The sequence below is a fragment of the Neolamprologus multifasciatus genome, chromosome 9, assembly GCF_963576455.1.
Source record: "Neolamprologus multifasciatus chromosome 9, fNeoMul1.2, whole genome shotgun sequence".
NCBI lineage: Eukaryota > Metazoa > Chordata > Actinopteri > Cichliformes > Cichlidae > Neolamprologus > Neolamprologus multifasciatus.
Genome location: NC_140447.1, coordinates 303549 through 326383, shown reverse-complemented (window position 1 = coordinate 326383; position 22835 = coordinate 303549). Strand labels below are relative to the sequence as shown.

General features: G+C 40.4%; 1 protein-coding gene and 1 long non-coding RNA gene across 2 annotated transcripts in view; both read left to right on the top strand.

The window, feature by feature from the left end:
* Positions 1–22835, top strand: part of rsu1 (Ras suppressor protein 1) — a 44823-nt gene that overhangs the window by 13285 nt on the left and 8703 nt on the right. Inside the window, exons 5-8 of the mRNA XM_085172222.1 lie at positions 2913–3031; positions 3822–3904; positions 4033–4147; positions 4732–4864. Of these exons, the coding sequence (XP_085028348.1) occupies positions 2913–3031; positions 3822–3904; positions 4033–4147; positions 4732–4864 (450 nt within the window). The remainder of the gene's footprint in view (positions 1–2912; positions 3032–3821; positions 3905–4032; positions 4148–4731; positions 4865–22835) is intronic.
* LOC146510725 (uncharacterized) lies at positions 4872–15000 on the top strand. The gene is made up of 2 exons (XR_014876007.1): positions 4872–14199; positions 14612–15000. It is a non-coding gene; the product is annotated as an uncharacterized LOC146510725 (long non-coding RNA).

The following is a 22835-nucleotide window of genomic DNA, read 5'->3' as shown; positions in this document are numbered from 1 at the left end:
GCGGAGAGCAATTGTACTCAGTCCAAGTCAGACTGCATTGTTTGAATAGAGGTAAGTGAGAAAAATTGATATGCCGCAGTATTGTGATATTTTGCATGGCGATATTGCATTGATCCAGAGACACTAAATATCAATATATTAATAAGTGAATCAAAATAAATAAATGAACAATAAAAAAAATGAAAATATTGTGGAAGACTCTTCAACTAGCAGAAAGGCTCATCTATTGCACCACTATACTGTGATAACTTCCATTTACAACTGCAGTATAATATTACCAGTATAATATGATTAACTACATGTTCAATTTCACATGCCAGCACCCAGGGCTAACTACTGCCAGGTCTGTTTAATCACGATATCATCTAAATATAACCTAAAGCTAACACAACATTTCACGAAAACATCGTCATACCAAGAATCAAACACGTTGGTGATAGTTTGATGGTCCAGGACTGCTTTGCCGCTTTGGGACCTGGACAACTTGTGATGGAACCACGAATTATGGTATCTACCAGAAAATAGGATGTCCAACCATCAGTTTGTACCCTGATGCTCAAGCACACTTTGGTTAAGTAGCAGGACAATAATGTAAAGGACATAAGCAAGTCTATTTCTGAATGGCTCAACAAAACTAAATGAAAGTTTTGGACTTGAATCTAATTTCAGTGCTTTGGTGTGACAGGCCATTCATGTTTTAACGGGGAAATACTTTCTCACACCAGTGTGTACACATTACTGTATACAGTAAATTTATCTCTTTCCACCTTTTTAAGTCTGTGCAACCTCAGGTTGCTGCAGCTTTGATTTGATTACAGCAATTTATCTAAATTGGTTTGTTTATTTGATGAGCAGCAAGTGAGTAAAAGAGCATGTGTTTGATGCTTAAACCTCATCTCAAACACACAGCCTTTATGTGACTCTTTGCTGGGTTATCTCCAGTGATTTACAACACAAATAATGCTCAAGAGTTTTCATTTATTGTTTTAGTGTTACAGAAAAACTACAAACTAATCTAATCAAAACTGCAGTTTCTGTGTCACAAATTGGAAGTGAATGTATGTGTATGTTTAGATATGAGTGCAGCCTCACACAGGCAGGATGTCAGTGACAGGAGGATTAGGAGAGGAGCCATGGTGTGTATTGATCCACAAACAAACATGATCTGGATAGTCTAAGCCTCAAACTACTATTCAGGCTGTGCATTCACTTTTCATTTTCTGTTTATTTTTTTGTTTTGTGAGTGTGCGTCTGTACGTGTGTGCGCATGTGTATGTGTGTCGCTGGACTTGCATTGATGTGATTGGACCTCGTAGGTTCGTAATTTCATTTGCCAAACACATAGAAGTCAAATAGAATGGTTGTCCCTGTGACCTGTCAGCTCCGTTCTACCTGAAAGCATATATGTGCATAAACTCAGCTGGTGTCTCCTCCATTATCAAATCCTCCTTTTCTGTTAATCTGTCTGTTCACACCTTTTGTTTGTTTTGTTCCTATTTATTTGGTTACGATGTTCATGATAATCATCAAGGACAAGGCAAAAACAAAAAATTCAGATTTGTACCATGGGAATCTGTAATTGTGGAAATGCAAGATCAAGAAGTATGGCCACATTTGAGATGATTTCTCATCTGTAAATTTAGAAATCATGTTACAGTCACTAAGGAAAGAAATCACAATGGGTTTCACAATGGGTTCACCCGAAACCTTGGCCTATTGTGACCCACACCTGTTTTCAAACCTGGGCTCATGTGATTAGGTAGAGGATCAAAAGGGGGTCCATGACTTTCTTGGGGATGCTCCCAATAGTGCTTAAATCTGGGAACCTCCGCTAATTGCTTGTAGAACTGAAGAAGCTCTTCAAATGAGAGAAACTTAAAGAAGTCTGGTCATCTTTCTTTTCAAGCTCCTTAGACTGTGTCCATGTAGTGTAAGGAGAAAAAAACCTGCTCCTTTTGTTCACATAGACTACGATCAGCTGGCTTCAGTTTGTGCAGGGAGGAGAGAGATCTTGAAGTAGTCTATAAATATTGATGAGTTACAGTTTGAAAGAGCTTTTATTATTGCTGTATGAAAACACAAGAACATGACAGCAAAATGCAAACTACAGGTTAAAAAAAAACTATCCACTGCTGCTGATTCAACGTGGACTCAAAGACAGCATGTTAACAGTAGGCCAACAGTGAAGAATGCAGAAGAATGGTAAATCAGAGTGTATGCTGATCCCAATCAAATGGCCAATGTTTGATTTTCAACAGCCAATAAAAGCAGTAGCACTGTAGCCTCCATTTCTACCTGTACCCATTTCTAAAGTAGAATAGCTATGGTGATTGCTGTGAAGTGTGTGTCCTATTTAGGTTGGGGATCTGTGATGCATCAGATCTTGATGAATGGAATACTTAAGCTTAAAATCTTTAATTCTGGCAGAACATGGCTTAGAGTGGAGCAGCCATATGCCACAACCAATTATTACATTTTGTAGCAGTCACCTGATCCAGCTCTAATTATATGCTTAAGCAAAAAGGAAAGTTTTAAGAAGTTTCTTGGACGTAGAGAGGGTATCTGACTCTTGGTCAAGGTGCAACTTTAAAAGGGACATTTAACAAAATGTTAGTAGGTGGTATGTATACTTTTGCCTGATACTGTGGCATGCAGACTGGGGGAGCCAGGGATCGAACCACCAACCTTCCCAAAGATGAGGATTCTATATTAATTTTCAGCCTTGTCCCTTGCACACACAGATTTGACATTTTTCAGATTTCAACATTCTGTTGATGTTATTGTGTTATGATGCACAATAAGTAATTTAGTCATTGCCTAAATTAGAAACAGAAACTGCGAACAGCTGAAGTTGGTGTATTGTTTTTATGTAATGCATGATATGGGTTTTGTGTTTGTTTTTTGGAGAACAGGATGAACCGCCTGAGTACCTTGCCCCGAGGATTTGGGTCATTGCCTGCTCTGGAGGTGTTGGACCTCACCTATAACAACCTGAACCAGAACTGTCTGCCTGGGAATTTCTTTTACCTCAGTTAGTGTGCATGAAGACACACACACACACACACACACACACACACACACACACACACACACACACGTGTGTGTGTATTTATACCCTTGTGGGGACATCACGTTGACATATTGCTTTCCCTAGCCCCTTACCCTCTAACCCTAACCATCAAAAATGAATGCCTAACTCTGACCCTTACCCTAAACCTAACCATAACCTAATTGTAACAGTGACACTAAAACCACAGTTCTTCAAACTCGTGGGGACTGGGGTTTTGGTCCCCACGAGGGCTGTTAGTTTCCACAAGTATAGTAAACTACTCATTTTTGGTTCCCATTAATATCCGTCCATATACACACACAAAAGTTCAAAATCATAGAGTCTGCCCAAAATAATTTCCAAAGTCTCAAAGAGTTATAGAATTATTTTAGTTTATCCCATTCTTGTGGCAGTGAAGCTATATTCAATTCAATTCAGTTTTATTCATGTAGCGCCAAATCACAACAACAGTCGCCTCAAGGCGTTTTATATTGTAAGGTAGACCCTACAATAATACAGCCTATGGGGCCAAAATTGCGAACCTGTCGCAGATTGCACGGATGGACGGGGGTCTTGTTTAGTTGAGCTTTTTAATATTTTGCCTTCCATAAACAACTAGGTGCCTAATTTGGAAACTTTGGAAATTCACCCTGTCTCTTGCTAACTTATGTTGATGATGTTGCTGAGTTTGCTCTCGATTGATTAGGCTGTTGTGTTGTTCTCCACCATCATTGCACATGGATACAAAGTAACAGGGATCTCTGTTTTCCAGCAACTCTGCGAGCTCTTTATTTGAGTGACAATGACTTTGAGGTCCTTCCAGCTGACATTGGGAAGCTGACGAAGCTGCAAATAGTAAGTCAATATGAATAGAAGTCTTGGAATATTTAAGTCCCATTTGAATTTTGAATCAATGTAAGTATGTGATCTTGTATAATAAGTGAACGCATCCTCTTTTTGCTTTGTGTATTTTTTCTCTTTAGTTGAGTCTTAGAGATAATGATCTGATCTCGCTGCCTAAGGAGATTGGGGATTTAGCTCATCTCAAAGAGCTTCACATCCAGGGCAACAGACTGACCGTTCTGCCCCCGGAACTTGGTACTGCCCACATACAAACAACTCTTTAGAGAATAGCATATTGATTTACTGTATGTGTATTTCCTTTGTCTGCTGACCGATGCTGAAATCCTGAACCTATCTCTTAGCCTAACCCAAACTTAACGCAGACCTAATCAAATCTCTTTTTTCCTAAAACTGAATGCTTTACATTATGGGGACTGGCTCTTTGCCCTAAAAACGTATTATTAAATCATCACTGTGATCCAAATACATTCATCTGTTAAAACTGAGTGTTTATGTTTAAAATAGAAATCTGGTGAGAAAAGCTGTGTTCTTTGTCATCACATTTCCTTTTTAAAGGGTCTTAAGCATATATAAAGGCAAGAGCTGAGTTACTCTACCAACTGAATAAATCTGGGCGGGTGAACTGTTAGAGCAGTACTGTACTCTTCCTAATTAGCACTGCAATTCCCATGATCAAAGCCCTCAACCTGATGGCTCTGAAGCTGTATAGCAAGCTGCATCTAACTTTGTAAATGCGATTAGTTTGCAGAATACAAGATAAACATCAGACATATGAGAAAATGCTTCAATGGCATGTTTGTATGTCCTCTTGTCTACAGGTAATCTGGATCTGACTGGCCCTAAACAGGTGTTTAAAGCAGAGAATAATCCTTGGGTTACTCCCATTGCAGACCAGTTCCAGCTAGGAGTCTCCCATGTTTTTGAATATGTTCGTTCCGAGACCTATAAATAGTAAGTATTACGAGTCACACACACACAAATGTATATGTTTATCTGCAATGCTTGCATTCTTTGTCACAGTAATATATATATATATATATATGTGCATGTGTATATATATATATACACACACACAAAGGGTACTTTGGCGGAGAAGAAAGTTAGAGTTTGCACTGGAAAGCAGAAGACTGCTATTAATTCTTTGTTCCAAGCAGCAGGACATGCTGCAAATCCTCTGTGTGAATGCTTCAAACTGCTGCTCTGAGGCATGCTCTGGAACTGATCCCTGCACTGTGTGGCTGTGGGCGAGAGAGACAAAAAGACCATGTCTCAAACAAATTCCATTCCACTTTATGTTTGCATACTTCTATGAGATTTTATATAGAGTAGTGCATACAAATGTCACACTTTGTCCTATTTGAACTCTTTTTTTTTTTTTTGACCCACACACAAAATATTTTTCTGCAGCACTTAAATGTCTTGATTTTTTATTATTTAATTATTTAAATTATTTTTAATATGCATTTTAAAGTCATTGCTAGTGAACTAATTACCAAAAGACCAATCAAGAAGGCTGACAGTGGAAATACAAACATTGTGGTCTCCAGTAAAAATGAAACAAGAAGACGCGCAAGATGCAGAGCTTGAACATGTAAAGTCAGGCTTTGCCGTTGCCATAGTATGTTGTATCCATTTTAAACTGACCTATCATTTCACTGGACCATGATCTCCCCATCAGTACAAGATGTAGACTCCAGCGTGCAGATAGTTTTAGATAATGTGTCAAGCGTTATCTTTCCCTCAAAAGCATCAATGGGAACTCAGGGAATGTTTGTTTTTTTTGTTTTGTTTTGTGTTTTTAGATTTAACCTCCTAGGACCTGGCGTCCACATATGTGGACATCACATTTTGGGTTATTTAGACCAAAATACTCAATTTTGCTCTACAAGGGCCTGATATCCACTTACAAGGACATTATACTGCTACTGTTCTATCAAAATTTTAAACTAATATCTTCACATGTGGCTTTTATTTTTCTTAAAAACAAAAATAAGGTTAAAAAAAAATCTGGTAATTCTTTGTTCTTACATTCATCGGGCCCCAATATGCCCAAATATCAAAGAGAAATTAAAAATGCATGCCGCAGAAGAGTTCAGGTCTTAGGAGATTAATTAATCCATTAGTTCAATGGCCTTTGAGCAGCTTTTTATTCTTTTGGTGCAGTCAAACAAAGGTGTGTGTTGGAATGTGTTAGACAAGATAAGTAAACATCATGGGTATGTTGAGTTTGCCTCAGATCTATGTGGTACTCTAAAAAGGCAGCAATGTGGGAGTCTAGAGTATAAAATATAATGCCTCATATAGTGTTCATGTTAATGTGGAAATGGCCTTAGAACACACTTTTTCTGTGGCGAATTTCTTGAGAGATCTCTCTGTATTTGGTAGAATACATTTCTCTGATCAGACCACTCACCATGATACACCGTGATATGTAATGCTCCACTATCGGGACAACATAAGCTTCCATACAGACTCACGGTTACTGAGTCAGTGTTGAAAGTTACATAATTCCTTCTAGTCCTCAGAGGATAGTCCTTTTCCTCCTTTTTTCCATGTTTTTTTAATATGACACTATCATTCTTAGCTTGGGACAGTTTTTCATACAGATTTTTTGATGGTATTATTTACCATCAAACAAAAGCCAAATTTAAAATGACAAAACATTTTGAGTCTAATGTTGGCTGTAACCGTTCTGCTTTAATCACAGAGCTGCATCCTTACAATGCCCGTAATTATATTTCTTAACTGATGATTTTGATATATGTTTTATTTTTTTCACATACCACATACATGGTTGCATCTTCTGTTCAAGATCATGATTATCCCTCAGTTTTTATAAACTAAAGAAAGAAACGTGGGTTTTAAGACTTTTTTGACCAGGATTAAAATCTTTTGCATTATACGGAAATTATGCATTATAACCATTTATCACTGCGACAGAAAGTGGGATGGCGGCCTTCAGCCTTCAACGAGCTGTCTAATTTAAACATCGTATCAAGCTGAGTTTACAGTTCTTATGCATTTTTTAATGTAGCATTGGTTCTGTAGCTTTACTGTTGATTTTCGCAGTGTAAAACAAACGGTGGTGGACGGGAGCAGCAACAAAGTGAACTTTTCTTTGTTAGAGCTTGTTGATCCGTCTTAGAGCTAGTTGATTATTAAATCAATGACAGGATCCCAAAGTGGGTAAAACAACACAGCAGATAACAACAGAACACAGATAACAACCGATAACACAACAGCAGCTTCCCTGTTCACATTCTAAATGACATTAGATGACATTCTAAATTCTAGTTCCTTCCACTTGGCTTTATAGCCTCTGTTACACCAGTGCAGTACGGGATCAATTGTTCAGCATAATAATAGTTTCTCAGGCATGGAAGTGCCATTCCCTCTGTCTCTTTCTTTGGATTCATTTAGTTCTAAAGGAATACATGGCTAATGCCTTCATGAAATTCTTTAAAAAGAAAATGTGTATATTTTAAAAAAGTTATTACAGTATTCTCATCAATGTAGCAGGAGTACAGCAACTGCAGTAGTTTCAGATTTTTTCTTTTCCCCTCTTTTTCTTTTTCTTTTTCCCTCTCTGAACTACCTTTAATAGTTCCAAACCAAACATCTATTTGACCCCCATCCCTACATAACTCTTCAAAGAAGTCTTACCATTATTTAATGATGTGATTTTAAATCTATGCATCCATCCATCTTCTTCTGCTTATCTGGGGCCAGGTCACAGGGGCAGCAGCCTAAGCTGAGGAGCCCAGACCTCCCTTTGCCCGGCCACTCCCTCCAGCGTGTCCTGGGTCTACCCCAGGGCCTCCTCCCAGTGGGACATGCACGGAACACTTCACCGAGGAGGCATCCTTGTTAGATGCCCAAACCACCTCAACTGGCTTATTTCGATATGGAGGAGTAACGGCTCTACTCTGATCTGTAAGGGAGGAGCCAGCCATCCTTTAGATAAAGTTTATTTCTGCCGGTTGTATCCGCTATCTTGTTTCGGTCACTTCCCAAAGCTCGTGACCATAGGTGAGGGTAGGGATGTAGATCGACCGTAAATCGAGACTTTTACGCTTTGCTTTTACGCTAAGATCTAATGAGCCGATTACAAAATTATTGACCTGTGGCCTAGAGTGTCCTGGTGACATATGTACTTATGGACACCCTTATATTACAAAACGATGTTTGTTATGGACAGACTGTGGTTTGCACAGGAGACCAGTAACAGAACACCGCTCAGGCTCACATCTGGCAGGTCATTCCTCCCAATCATGCCCCTCCAGGTCTCACTGTCATTCCCCATATGAGTGTAAGACCACAGGGTCCCCAGGTATAGCACCCTACCTTGGGAGCGCATAAGCATCTGACCTGAAGGTGCAGGGAACAAACATTCTTCTGCACTGGAAGAACTCAGAAGATCTACTAACCCATCCCAGCCCGCTGCCTCTCACCAAGACCAATTCCAGAATAAGACAGACTCCAGCCCCTCTCCAGGAGATTGGTTCCGCAGACCAAGCCATGCTACATCCCATACCTACATCTAGTTGGTCGCCTCAACCCCACACCCTTGCTCAGGCTTCTTCCGTCTGCCAGAGATCAGTCCGGCAGGTTCTCCTCCCCTGGCTGCTGCCCAGCACACACACACCCCGATCCCTGCAGTGCCTCCTGCAGGTGGTGGGCCTATGTCCTTTTTTCTGGCTTTGCTCGGTCGGGCCATTTGGACTAAGGCCTGGCCACCAGACGCTCCAACACAGGCACCCTCCCCAGGCCTGGCTTCAAGGCAGGGCCCTGTTAACTATCCCAAGCAGGGTGAACTGTTCCCTTGGTCTTTCATTCACAGCAATTTTTGTATTGCTCTATGTCTGGTCCCTCACCCAGGACCAATTTGCTATGGGAGACCCTACAAGTGGTCGAAAGCCCCCAGACAACATAGCTCCTGGGAAACAAAAAACTATATGTGATCGGTTTATCTTTAATTAACAAGGTACATAGGCTGTTATAATTACTGAAAGGTAACTGTAGCATCAGATGTAAAACAAAATTGTCAAGCTGTTGTAGGAATGGTTCATTTAGGAATTATTTGGAGTTCATCAAGGCACAAAATGGCACTAGTAAAGTAATAATAATGATCTTTTTGTGGCTTCAGAGTGATCTTATCTCTGTGCTTGTCCTCCAAGACGATTACAAAATCTATCATTGACCTGCGGCCTAGAGCGTTCTGGTGCCACGTGCACTTATGGACACTCTTATGTTCGAAAAAGGTGTTTGTTATGGCCAAACTGTGATTTGCACAGAAGTTCAATATCAAAACACTTCTCGGGTTCAGATCAGGGAGGCTGTTCCTCCAAATCACGCCCCTTGCTGTCGTTACCCACGTGAGCATTGAAGTCTCCCAGTAGCACAACAGAGTCTCCAGGTGGAGCACCTTCCAGCACCCCACCCAGGGACTCTAAGAAGGCTGGGTACTCTGAACCGCCACTCGGCGCATAAGCGCACATGACAGTCAGGACCCGTTCCCTGACCCTAAGGCGCAGGGAACAAACCCTCTCATCCACCGGGAAGAACCCCAACGTACTGGCAGCAAGCCGAGGGGATATTAGAATACCCACCCCAGCCCGCCACCTCTCACCAGAGGCAACTCCAGACTGAGACCGAGTCCAGCCCCTGTCCAGGAGACCAAGCCACGCAGCCAGAGGTGAGCCCCACTATATCTAGCCGGTACCTCTCAACCTAATGCACTAACTCAAGCTCCTTCCACACCAGTGAGGTGTTGTCAGTCTTGGTAGCCAGGGATCAGTCCGCCAGGGCCTCTGCTCCTGGCTGCCACCCAGCACACAATGCACCCGGCCCCTACGGCACTTCCTGTGGGTGGTGGGCCTGCGGGAGGATGGGCCCATGTCCCCTTTTCGGGCTGTGCCCGGTCGGGCCCCATGGAGTAAGGCCCGGCCACCAGGCGCTTGCCCTCAGGCACCCTCCCCGGGCCTGGCTGCAGGGTGGGGACCCGGTAACCCTATCCCGGGCAGGGTAAACTGTTCCCTCAATGTTTTCCTCATAAAGGTCTTCTGAATCGCTCTTTGTCTGGTCCTTCACCCAGGACATATTTGCCATGGGAGACCCTACCAGGGGGCAAAAGCCCCCAGACAACATAGCCCCTGGGATCCCTGGGACACACAAACCCCTCCACCACCATAAGGTAGCGATTCACGGAGGAGTACTTCTAGTCTAGATTATAGTAATTTTTTATGTGAACTGAAAACTCGCTGCAAAAGCATGATAGGCAGTAGGAAGATCATATTTATCCTATTTTGACTTTTCTTCACTTACTACCTGAATTTACTTTAATATTTGTGGTATGCGGTTGCCCCTCCATGAACCTGCTCCAGGTTTTTTCCTGTTAAAAGGGAGTTCTCCCTTCCCACCATTGCCAAACACTTGCTCATAGGCAGTGTTGGGAAGGTTACTTTTAAAATGTATTCCACTACAGATTACAGAATACATGCCCCAAAATGTATTCTGTAACGTATTCCGTTACGTTACTCAATGAGAGTAACGTATTCTGAATACTTTGGATTACTTAATATATTATCATGCTGTTTACAACTACATGAATGTGATTTATTACTATTACTTAAGGTCCTCTGGCTAATACGTTGGGTTCCATGTCGGGCTCGTAGCCGAAAAATAGCTTTACTTTGTTGTCTGGGTCAAGTTTGCTAGCGAGAGACAGAGAGAGGCGTTGAAAGGCTGCTCCAACGGAAGTTATTGTTTCGGAGGAAAACACGAACACGGTGTACAGTCGAGTCTTAATAGCTTACTTACAACTGGGCTCGTCAGGCACTCTTCTTAGCTGCAGTGGTTATTATTATATTTACATGCTTCCAGCTCCCGTTTTTGCTCGATGACAACTCGTACTTTTCCTTTTTCTCCCTCCCTCGCTCACAGACACATAACGGGTATGGCAGTCCATTCTCCCTGCAGCACGGACTACACTGCCCATGATGCTACATTCTTTAGAGCTATACCTGTAGCATTCTGCCTATTAGCTTAGCACAACAACAACAAAAAGGCCTCTCTCACCCAGGAAACACAGAGAGAGAGAGAGCGTCACCCTGTAACCATGGCAACCGTAACGCTGCCGCCTGGAACAACAGAATGTAGCTGTCAAACAAAACCCAAACAGTCCTGACCCGCGACAATATGAATCAGGAAAATACTGCCGCGTAATCCCTTTATTTCAACAAAGTAACTGTATTCTAAATACCAAGTTTTTAAATGGTAACTGTAACTTAATACAGTTACTCATATTTTGTATTTTAAATACGTAACGGCGGTACATGTATTCCATTACTCCCCAACACTGCTCATAGGGTATTGTCTGATTGTTTGTGAAGGTCTGCAGTGTAAATTGGGCCTTATAAAAAAGATATGTCCATCAAGCCAACTTTTAAAAACATCTCAAGCATTAATAACAGAGCACAGCTTGCGGTTCAATACAGCAACAAAATATTCATACATTTCAGTTTTTTAAAATATCCACCATAAAACATTTGTGGTGGATTGCATTGTTGCAATTTTTCCTGGACTATAACTAAAATGTGTGGCGTTATAATTCAGCTCTGCCACCCAAGAACGCTCGGGTTGTATTTTAGGATAAACAGTTGCACATCATGATTATTTGTATCGGTCAGGGTGGATGATGGAGCATTTACCTGCACTATATAGTCGACTCCAACTCTGTCTATGCAATCAATCACTGTCACTGCTGAAGTCAGCATTCATAAAAGCAACATATGCATAATCACTCCCATCTGTACACCTGCAGACAAACCAAAAGCTCATCCACAACAAAACAATTTCTTCAAGGAACCGGGAGCCTTGCATAATAGCCTTGTAATTAATCCAGACCAACGCAAAAGCTTTTTACAATTCGGTTTGAGTTGCGTCCCTTTCAATTGAAGTCAAGGTGAAAAAATAAGTCAATTAGACGGCTTTATGTTTGTGAAGATGTTTCACCTCTTGTGATTTATCCCAAGTGAAAAATCACATTTTTGATACTCTGTAACAGATCCAGTTGGCATCACAGAGTTGCAAGTACTGGCGCATGTAGAAAGTGATTTTAAAAAAGCCATCTTCACTGAAAATGGTTCTTAGATACATAATATGATGACCTTTAATAGGAGGGGGGGAAATAGACAAATTTAATTAATGTAAGGATTTTTAATTTTATTGGATCATTTTCATAATTTTTTGATCACTTTTAATACAGCAAATATTGCACTAACACTACAGCCACACTAAGGAAAACAGTGGTTCGAGGTCACAGTACAGTCAACATTTTTGCAACCTTTTGCAAACCAAAATCTTTGACAAAGACAACCAAATCTTTGTCTTTGAAATGGTTGCTTGACTAACAGGGATCATTTCTTCGACAACTTGCAGTCAGTTGCTTTTTTTCAAAGAGATTTCGTTACCTAAAGACCGTGAAATAACTGACAGTCATTCTGCTGTAGGTTTGACGTCAGTTAAACAGAAATGCATACGAACTACTTACATTTGAGTTCAGCTATCACCTCAAAGATTTGAAACAGAATTTCTTTCACAGACCACTTTGCTTTTGTATATGAATAAAAGCAATATACAATTAGTCCCTTATTGCAAAAACACAAAGTATGTATTGTCGTTATTGTCGTGAGTCGTTCAACATCCTAACCACATGCTGCTGGAAGCAGATAAAGTATGCATCTGATTGGTTTACTGGTGAGCTGGAATAGGGAAGGTAGTTACGGTGACAGAGTTCACCAGAAATGTGAAAACTGTGAGGAAAAAAAAGATAAAACTTCAAAGATTGAAAACTACAGTATAAAAAACACAGACCGTTGCTGCAGTAGAAACCTTTTGTTGTTTTTAATGGTCTTTTGTTATAACTTCAATCTTATGTGTGGTTGGCTGGCGGATATACAGCAAAGCAAGAGCGACCCACAGACCAGTTATACCACATACTTTGTACAGTGACAATAAATTCTGCTTAAGCCATAACTTATGTTAGTTTTGGTAAGTGGTGTTTATGTCAGAGGTCATTGTGTTAACATAAGGATTTTATGATTGTGATTGTTAACTAATCCTTCCATTGGTCTGATAACAAAAACAGAGAAAAATGTATGAAAATAGATTTATTGGGGATTAAAGTATAATAAAAAATGCTGAACATTTAGCTCATTTCATACAACATGCTGATCCAGTATCCACATTCAGAGGCTAAGTGACTAAACTTTGAAAAACTACCACATTATGGATAACTGTTTGTTTTCATTTAAGTCTTCAGTTACTACTTATGTGATGAACAAGGTCTACGCTGGTCTCAGCATCTGGACAAGCTTAACTCCACTCATGGCTGGTTTTCAGTTTGCTGTCCCAAACTGTGACAGACACAATATGAATAGACTGTGAAAATAAGTAAATAAGAAATATGTATTACTGTAAAACAGCACAACGGGGAAAGAGAAGGACACACATGCACACACTCACATCTAGCAGCAGCCTTTCTTTTGACAGGTGTTAATTTCTTCACAGCTTTATTTACACCTGACTAAATGTCCTTCCTCTTCAAATCGTGTCAACACACTCACACATACACACGCACGCACGCACGCACGCATGCACACATACACACACATCTGTCCACACCCCAGTTTCTGTCTAATGAAAATAGAAAGAATATCTGGCTGTTATCATCTTATTGCTGTGGTGGGAAAAATCATTTTAAATATTTTTCAAAATATCTTTCTTTATGTCATTCTCAAAAATAAGGTTTTCTTGAAAGTTGAATCTCTGAAATATTTTTAAAAATGCAGACTATACATAGATTAATTTAAATAAAGTACAGTTGTGGTCAAAAGTTTACATACACTTGTAAAGAATATAATATGGCTCTTTTGAGTGTCTCGTTATTTCTACAACTCTGATTTTTCTCTGATAGAGTGATTGGAAAAGACGCTTCTTTGTAACAAAAACATTCATGAAGTTTGGTTCTTTTATGACTTTTGACCACAACTGTATATGTATACCTGTTTAGATGTATTCTCTTCTTCTGTGTCAGATGCGTTTGTCCTACTCCACATGTAGTAGCTGGCTTAGCAGAAATTGGGACCTAAGCTTTAGTATCATTAGTAACTAATTAAATTCCCATTAGGGTTGTTACCGTGTCCAAACAGACCCCATTCTATGCTCTCTTAGGCTGTTATTTCATCCCTCAATAGATGCATTTGACCACAACGGTCTAAACGGATGTTTTCAGTCCTTTGTCTCATATTCGTTCTGGAAACTGGTTGATCCATAAATGTCACCCTGTACAGCCGCCTATGTCTGCTTATCCATCAAGCTCCCAAAGGCATATTGAAATGACCAATGCAGTCATATTCCATCTGGCCGAAGATGTGTATCGAATGGCTTCAGGAAAATGGTAAACATATTCAACAAAAGATATGTTATTGCCTAGCGCAATCAATTTTACCTAAAGTGCCAAAAATTGCACTTCTGGACTTGAGCTCTTTGGTCCCTCGTTGTTACGTTAAACAGATTAATTTTAAATATATATATGTAAAGATTGTTTTACATAATTGTAGCACAGAGTAAAGTAGTACAATGTTGATTTCATTTTTGTGTTAGGTTTTGGTACATTTTTGAATTTTTTTCTAAGAGAGCCACTGAATTTGGGTGAATAAAGATGAGCAGTTTTATTTTGATGCAAATATTTGAACTCTAATGTGGTACAATGATAGGATGCCACTTTGCAACAAGCCCAGTCCTGAAATCAGTCAGAGCTGATAGTGAAAGAAATTTAAAAGCAGCAGAAATAAAGGTTATACCCATTGCTTTCTGTAGAACAGAACACTTACAGAGTAGTCACAGTATGTCTGTAGCAGAAGTAGTATAGGTGAATGTAAAGTCAGTACTGTCACCAAACACTTTTTCATAGAAAAAGAAGTTGCTGAACAAGTTTCTAAGTTTGCCGGATTAAAGAAAACAGACATATTTGTAATAAATGCTGCTACGAGTGAAGGGGTGAGCTCATATATATTTTTCATTTTTAGAAAAAGATGTATTCAAATATCCAGATTAACCTGCAAAATGCATAAATATGAATAGATGCACATTTGTACTACGTACGACTCTGGATACTGTAGCTCCAGTGAAAACTAAGGTCTCTAATCAGAAGTACCTGACCCCGTGGTATAATTCTCAAACACGTACCCTAAAGCAGATGACTCGTAATCTGGAGAGGAAATGGCGTGTCACAAATTTAGAGGATCATCATTTAGCCTGGAGAAATAGTTTGTTGCTTTATAAGAAAGCCCTCCACAAAGCCAGAACAGCTTACTACTCATCACTGATTGAAGAAAATAAGAACAACCCCAGGTTTCTCTTCAGCACTGTAGCCAGGCTGACAAAAAGTCAGAGCTCTTTTGAGCCAACCATCCCTTTAACGTTAACTAGTGATGACTTCATGAACTTCTTCACAAATAAAATTTTTATCATTAGAGAAAAAATTACCAATAATCATCCCACAGATGTAATATTATCTACAGCTACTCTTAGTACCATTGATGTTAAGTTAGACTCTTTTTCTCCAATCGATCTTTCTGAGTTAACTTCAATAATTACTTCCTCCAAACCATCAACGTGTCTTTTAGACCCCATTCAAAACTACAAAAACTGCTCAAAGAAGTCCTGCCATTGGTTAATTCTTCGATCTTATATATGATCAACCTATCTCTAATAATCGGCTATGTACCACAGGCCTTCAAGGTGGCTGCAGTTAAACCTTTACTCAAAAAGCCATCTCTAGACCCAGCAGTCTTAGCTAATTATAGGCCAATCTCCAACCTTCCTTTCATATCAAAAATCCTTGAAAGAGTAGTTGTCAAACAGCTAACAGATCATCTGCAGAGGAATGGTTTATTTGAAGAGTTTCAGTCAGGTTTCAGAGTTCATCACAGCACAGAAACAGCTTTAGTGAAGGTTACAAATGATCTTCTTATGGCCTCTGACAGTGGACTCATCTCTGTGCTTGTCCTTCTTGACCTTAGTGCAGCATTTGATACTGTTGACCATAATATCCTATTAGAGCGATTAGAACATGCTGTAGGTATTACAGGTACTGCACTGCAGTGGTTTGTATCATATCTATCTAATAGACTCCAATTTGTGCATGTAAATGGAGAGTCCTCTTCACACACTGAGGTTAATTATGGAGTTCCACAGGGTTCAGTGCTAGGACCAATTCTGTTTACATTATACATGCTTCCCCTAGGCAGCATCATTAGAAGACATAGCATACATTTTCACTGCTATGCAGATGACACCCAGCTCTATCTGTCCATGAAGCCAGATAACACACACCAATTAGTTAAACTGCAGGAATGTCTTAAAGACATAAAGACTTGGATGGCCACTAACTTTCTGCTTCTTAACTCAGATAAAACTGAGGTCATTGTACTCGGCGCTGAAAAGCTTAGAAATATGGTATCTAACCAGATTCTTACTCTGGATGGCATTACCTTGGCCTCCAGTAACACTGTGAGGAACCTTGGAGTCATTTTTGACCAGGATATGTCCTTCAACGCACATATTAAACAAATATGTAAGACTGCGTTCTTCCATTTGCGCAACATCTCTAAAATTAGAAATATCTTGTCTCAGAGTGACGCTGAAAAACTAGTTCATGCATTTATTACTTCCAGGCTGGACTACTGCAATTCATTATTATCAGGATGTCCAAAAAACTCACTGAAAAGCCTTCAGTTAATCCAAAATGCTGCTGCAAGAGTCCTGACAGGGACTAGAAAGAGAGAGCATATTTCTCCTGTTTTGGCTTCCCTTCATTGGCTTCCTGTTAAATCCAGAATTGAATTCAAAATCCTGCTCCTCACATACAAGGTCTTAAATAATCAGGCCCCATCTTATCTTAATGACCTTGTAGTACCATATCACCCTATTAGAGCACTTCGCTCTCGCTCTGCAGGCCTACTTGTTGTTCCTAGAGTATTTAAAAGTAGAATGGGAGGCAGAGCCTTCAGTTTTCAGGCCCCTCTTCTGTGGAACCAGCTTCCAGTTTGGATTCAGGAGACAGACACTATCTCTACTTTTAAGATTAGGCTTCAAACTTTCCTTTTTGCTAAAGCATATAGTTAGGGCTGGACCAGGTGACCCTGAATCCTCCCTTAGTTATGCTGCAATAGATGTAGGCTGCCGGGGGATTCCCATGATGAGTTTTTCCTTTCCAGTCACCTTTCTCACTCACTATGTGTTAACAGACCTCTCTGTGTTGAATCATATCTGTTATTAACCTCTGTCTCTCTTCCACAGCATGTCTTTTATCCTGTCTTCCTTCTCTCACCCCAACCGGTCGCAGCAGATGGCCGCCCCTCCCTGAGCCTGGTTCTGCCGGAGGTTTCTTCCTGTTAAAAGGGAGTTTTTCCTTCCCACTGTCGCCAAAGTGCTTGCTCATAGGGGGTCATATGATTGTTGGGCTTTTCTCTTTATCTATGAAGCGCCTTGAGGCGACTTTTGTTGTGATTTGGCGCTATATAAATAAATTGAATAGTTCTATTTCATTTCATTCCTAATTTTGTAAATTCCACATTTTGTAAATGTGAGGAATTTAGTAGAAATGGGCCCACGCCCAATCTGGTTAAAAACTGATGAGTGTAGAAGGGTAGCAGAAGATATCCACTATGATTGTGTAACAAAGGTAAAAGATTTGTTACTTATTTAATTTATGGTTACTAAAGTAGTACTCACATGCACTACATATCTGTCAGAAGACTGGTGGGTCAGCAGGAAATGTAACTAATGATAAAGGCAAAGAACTTTTCCACCATTGGCTAAAAACCTTAGTTGTTTCTCATGAATCTTAGTTAGGAACTTTCTACTCCTTTCCTCTGCCTTTAGTCCCTCTCTGCATTTCCCTTTTCTTATTTTCACTGCAGCTCCTCCTTTCTACAAACATTACTTGACTGTAAATGATACTACGTAATTGCTCGGCAACTCTGTTGAAGATGAGGAGGCTGCAAGAGGAACGCCTCCATCAGATCAATGGCCTTTGGCCTTCATGCACATTTATCATACACGCATATATTCACATAGATATTTTTAACTTTTTAACACACACACACGCGTACGAAAAAGAAAATCAAATACCAACTTTTATTCTCTTTGCACACGCAGACACACATACAGAGCTTTGCTGTGATTAATTAAGCCGTGTGGAATAGCAGAACTCTATAAAGACATCATCAGGAAACTGAATCCATTCGCCTCTTTTCTTCTGATTTTAATTGGCCCTAACAGTTCATCACTGGAGCTATACATGAAAACACACACACGCACACACACAGAAATACACACACTTAAAATAAATAGGAAATCTTTATCTTGACCTCTAGCTAGAACTGTTTTGCTCTTGATTGCTTGCATTGGTCATGTGGCTGTACAACTGGTTTAATATCTGGTTCCAGCCTGCTCAGCACAAGAGCAAGAGAGATAGGAAAGGAATAGGTGGGAGCTGGGACTACATGTCTGCCGCTTGTATTTACATGTCATAGATTTTAATATTAAAAAAAAAAAAAAACAGGAAGAAGTTCTTGTAACTCTGCAAATATCAGATGGCATAGTAATAAGAATGATATAGTGGTAACAATCTAAAACGACAAGCAAATGAATGTAGGGGCATGGGACACAACATGTGTATCCATTGTGCAAACACTGTCCCCAAGACATTATAGGTTGCACAGTGTCGCAAAAAATTGAAAGAATGAATCCATCCATTTTCTTCGCTTATGGCAGAGATAGCTCAGTAGGTAGCGTGGTGGCCCCATGATCGGAAGGTCAGGGGTTTGAATCCACTGAACGGCTACCCTCAGGTACCCCTGAGCAAGGTACCGTTCCTACATACTGCTCCCCAGGTGCCCAGTGGCTGCCCGCTGCTTCACTGAGTGAATGGGTTAAATGCAGAGAGGGATTTCCCCACAGAGATCAATAAAGTATACATTATTTACATTATTATTATTTATTTATCCTGATCCGGGTTGCGGGGCTAGCAGCATAAGCAGAGAAGCCAAGAAATCCCCTCTTCCCAGCCATTTCCTCTAGCCTTTCCAGAGGAACACCAAGGAGTTCGTAGGCCAGCGGAGAGATATAATCTCTCCAGTGTGTGCTGGGTCTGCCCCGTGCCTCCTCCCGGTTGGACATGCAAGAAACACCTCACCCAGGGGGCGTCCTTGTCAGATGACCTCAGCTGGCTTCTTTCATTGTGGAGGATCAGCAGCTCTACTCTAAGCACCTCCCTTGTCTCCAAGGGAGAGGTCAGCCAACCTTCGGAGAAAGCTAATTTCCGCCACTTGTATCCACAATCTCATTCTTTTGCTACTACCCAAAGCTCATTACAATAGGTGAAGGTAGGGACATGGACCAACCAGTAAATAGAGAGTTTTGCTTTTATGCTCAGCTCTCTCTTTACCACGGTGGACCGGTACAGGATCCACACCGCTGCAGCCACAGCACCATTCCATCTGTCAATCTCCCGCTTCCCTTTCCCGTCACTCGTGAACAAGACCGCGAGATACTTAAACTCCTCCACTTGGGGCAGGAACTCATCCCTGATCTGGACTGGCACTCCACCCTTTTCCGGCTGAGGACCATGTCCTCAGATTTGGAGGTGCTGATTCTCATTCCCACCACTTTACACTCAGCTGCGAATGCCTCCAATGCGAGCTGTAGGCCGTCACCTGATGAAGCCAACAGAGCCACATCATCTGCGAAAAGCAGAGATGAGATTCTCAGACCACCCAAGTGGAAGCCTTCCGCCACTTGGCTACACCTAGAAATTCTCTCCATAAAAATTATGAACAGAATCGCTGACAAAATTCCTTTTAATGGAATTGAACTACAGTGGTCCCTCGTTGTTACGTTCTAAAAATAACCCGCGTTGGGTGAAATCCGCAAAGTAGCCAACTACAAACTTTATACACTTTTCTCAGACAGGCATGAATGTTTTCACATTTCTCTCTTGTTTAAACGCTTTCAAAGTTCAAACCTTCGTAGAAAAATAAGTCCAGTATTATAGCTTGAAACCAAAGGCACCCGCAGTTGCCTTTGATGGTGCAAAAACGTTTAATCGACATTGTTGTATTTGTTGGGGAGAAAACTTACAAACATACAGTACAGCACTTCAGAGTCACACTGCTAGCGATCGAAGATTTATGTAAATTTGACAAGCTTGAACGCATTCTGTACTGTACAAGACCGCAGCACGAGATTGATTGACAATCATCTACAGCCGATCAGGACGCAGAAAACAATGTGCTGTAGAAAACAAAAAACATGTAAAAGTGCACACAAAAAATCAGCGAATCAGCGAGGCCGCGAAAGGTGAACCGCGTTATAGCGAGGGACCACTGTACTAGTTGAGCACTGTGCTCTCAGATTGCAGTCTTACTTGTGAATTTGTTTTCTTTATAAAAGTTGAATGGGAGGCAGAGCCTTCAGCTGTCATGTCTCCTGTCCTGTGGAACCATGTCCCAGTTTGTTTTGATGTATGCACAATCATCCAGGTAAGAAAATCCCCCCAAAAAGTTGATTCCCTTCACCTGAACGTAGCATTTTCAGTGGGAGAAATGTTATGCCACTAATTTAGGAAGTCACTCATTTCTTCAATAATTAATGAAGAAACTCACATCACAGGCTATTGATTGCCAGTGGTGTTCATTTCAGTCATTGTGCAAATGTCTTTTCTATAAGGTTGGTGAAACCTGCAGTCAGCTGAGAATCAATCAGTTGACTGAAGATGCTACGTCCAGAGATGAACAGAATCAACTTTTTGGGGGCATGTCCCAGTTTGAATTTGTGAGACAGTCTTTCTGTCTGATTTGAAGATTAGGTATTAAACCTCACCAACATAGGTTTAGGAACTATGCAACTTAAACCATTGCATAGTTATGCTGCAAGGCAGCTGGTAGCGATAGCCAGCTCTGCATCCCTGTTTTTGTTTCCTCTCTCTCTGCCGTCTGCATCGCTTGCTGTTCCAGACAATAACCCACAAAGCACCCAGTTGGGTAGGATACTGTCAGTCCAATCCCAAGTCAGGGTTCAGGCTGATGTCTATTAGTTCGACGACTGTATGTGATCAGCGCGTTAGGTGCACAGTAGTTAGGGACGCTGTGCTGCTGCATACATCTGTATGCGCTGCTATCTTGTTTCCATCAAGATTGCAGCAATAAATGCTTAATTTACTGCTGGGCTGCATATGAGAGAATTTACTTTTAAAAACTGTTAAAATGTGAAAGTTGTCTTTGAGCTTCCTGGGAATTTCCAGGTTCGGGACAGAGAAAATAAAAGGGCCAAAACATAAAAGAGATTACGCCCATGGCCTTCATCCCACACTAAAACATGATCTGTAAGAACTGTGATGACAGGGAATAAATGCATAAAATTAAATTACACATGCAGAATGCAGAATTAATTTTGACCGTTTTTTTGGAATAAAACAAATATTGCATCACTCCACACAGGATGAACAGCAGCATAGTCAAATGCAAATTAGCAAATGACTTGTACTAGTTGCTATTGTCTGCTGTGTTTCAGGTATCATACACACACCACAGCATGTATGCTACACTATCTGGAGAATTAAAGTGGCACGTCATTTTAACTGTGATCTCACCATTTTGTGAGGACTGCAGTTCCCCTCAGTGTGATTGTCACTTCAGATGTCTGCTAGTCTGTGTGATCCTTAGACATGTAGAGAAGTCATGACCCCTGCAGGTCCACATGGATATGGAGGTAGAACTGAAGAAGGTTCTGCAACCTCCACGTGGTGGAGATGTTATTTAGTATCTGTGATAGTGACAGTAAAAATTAAAGCTGTTCTGAGTTTGTACTACACTCTGCATAGCATAAAATGTAGTAAAAATAAATAAATAGAAAAGTGTTGCTATATTTAGCAAAGGCAAACTGCATATCAAAAAAGATAATCAGAACAGATTATCTAGCATGTTAATTTTGGTTGGTGTAGTTAGATATTTGGTTTCTGATTGTCAAGTATTGTTAATAAAAATATACACCATTTAAACACTCTTCATTTTAGAACAAGCACGGATTACCTTTATATAGGTTTTTTTTCCTATAGGTTATATCTTCATTAATAAATCCTACACATTTTTGTATTATTATGCTAATTGGTGTGCCTTAACAGTAAGTTTTTATTCCAGTTGCAGAAAACGCAGATCAGTCTTTGTGGCTGTTTTCTGTCGTTTTTGGTTTCATCAAATCATTTTCTGGCTGCTACAGGATATTCAGCAGTAGCAGCATGCTTGATGCTGACAACCTCAAGACATGCGATGGATTTTTGTTATTATTTTGCGTGATTCAAAACAATACAGTAAAGTGATTTGCATTTGAAATTGCATTTTATTTAATGGCATGGATAATGCTTTTCAGATATACATCAGAAGGAAAGCATTATTAAAGTAATTAGCTTTAATTAATTGCATTTAATACTGTCAGGGTGGGTGTGCCAGTAGCGCCATAAAAATTAGATTAACTGTTTGTTCTAATATGACAGCATATTTGGAGCAATGCACATTTTTATTTGAGGTGGTATTAGGGGTGGGCGATATAAACGATATACGATAGAAACGATATAAATTTGGCCAACGATAGAGATTTTGACTATATCGCTCTATTGCGATAGCGCATGTTGATGATGTCATCAAGCCGCGCCTGTTTTGGTCAAAAGCATTGCAGTGGCTACAACCATTATCATCTGCAAATTATGCTGACAGTCATAGCAAAGAGATGAAGCACTTTTGAAATATGGGAAAGCCAAAAACTGCGCTTCCTCCACTTCCGTAACATTGATTCATTA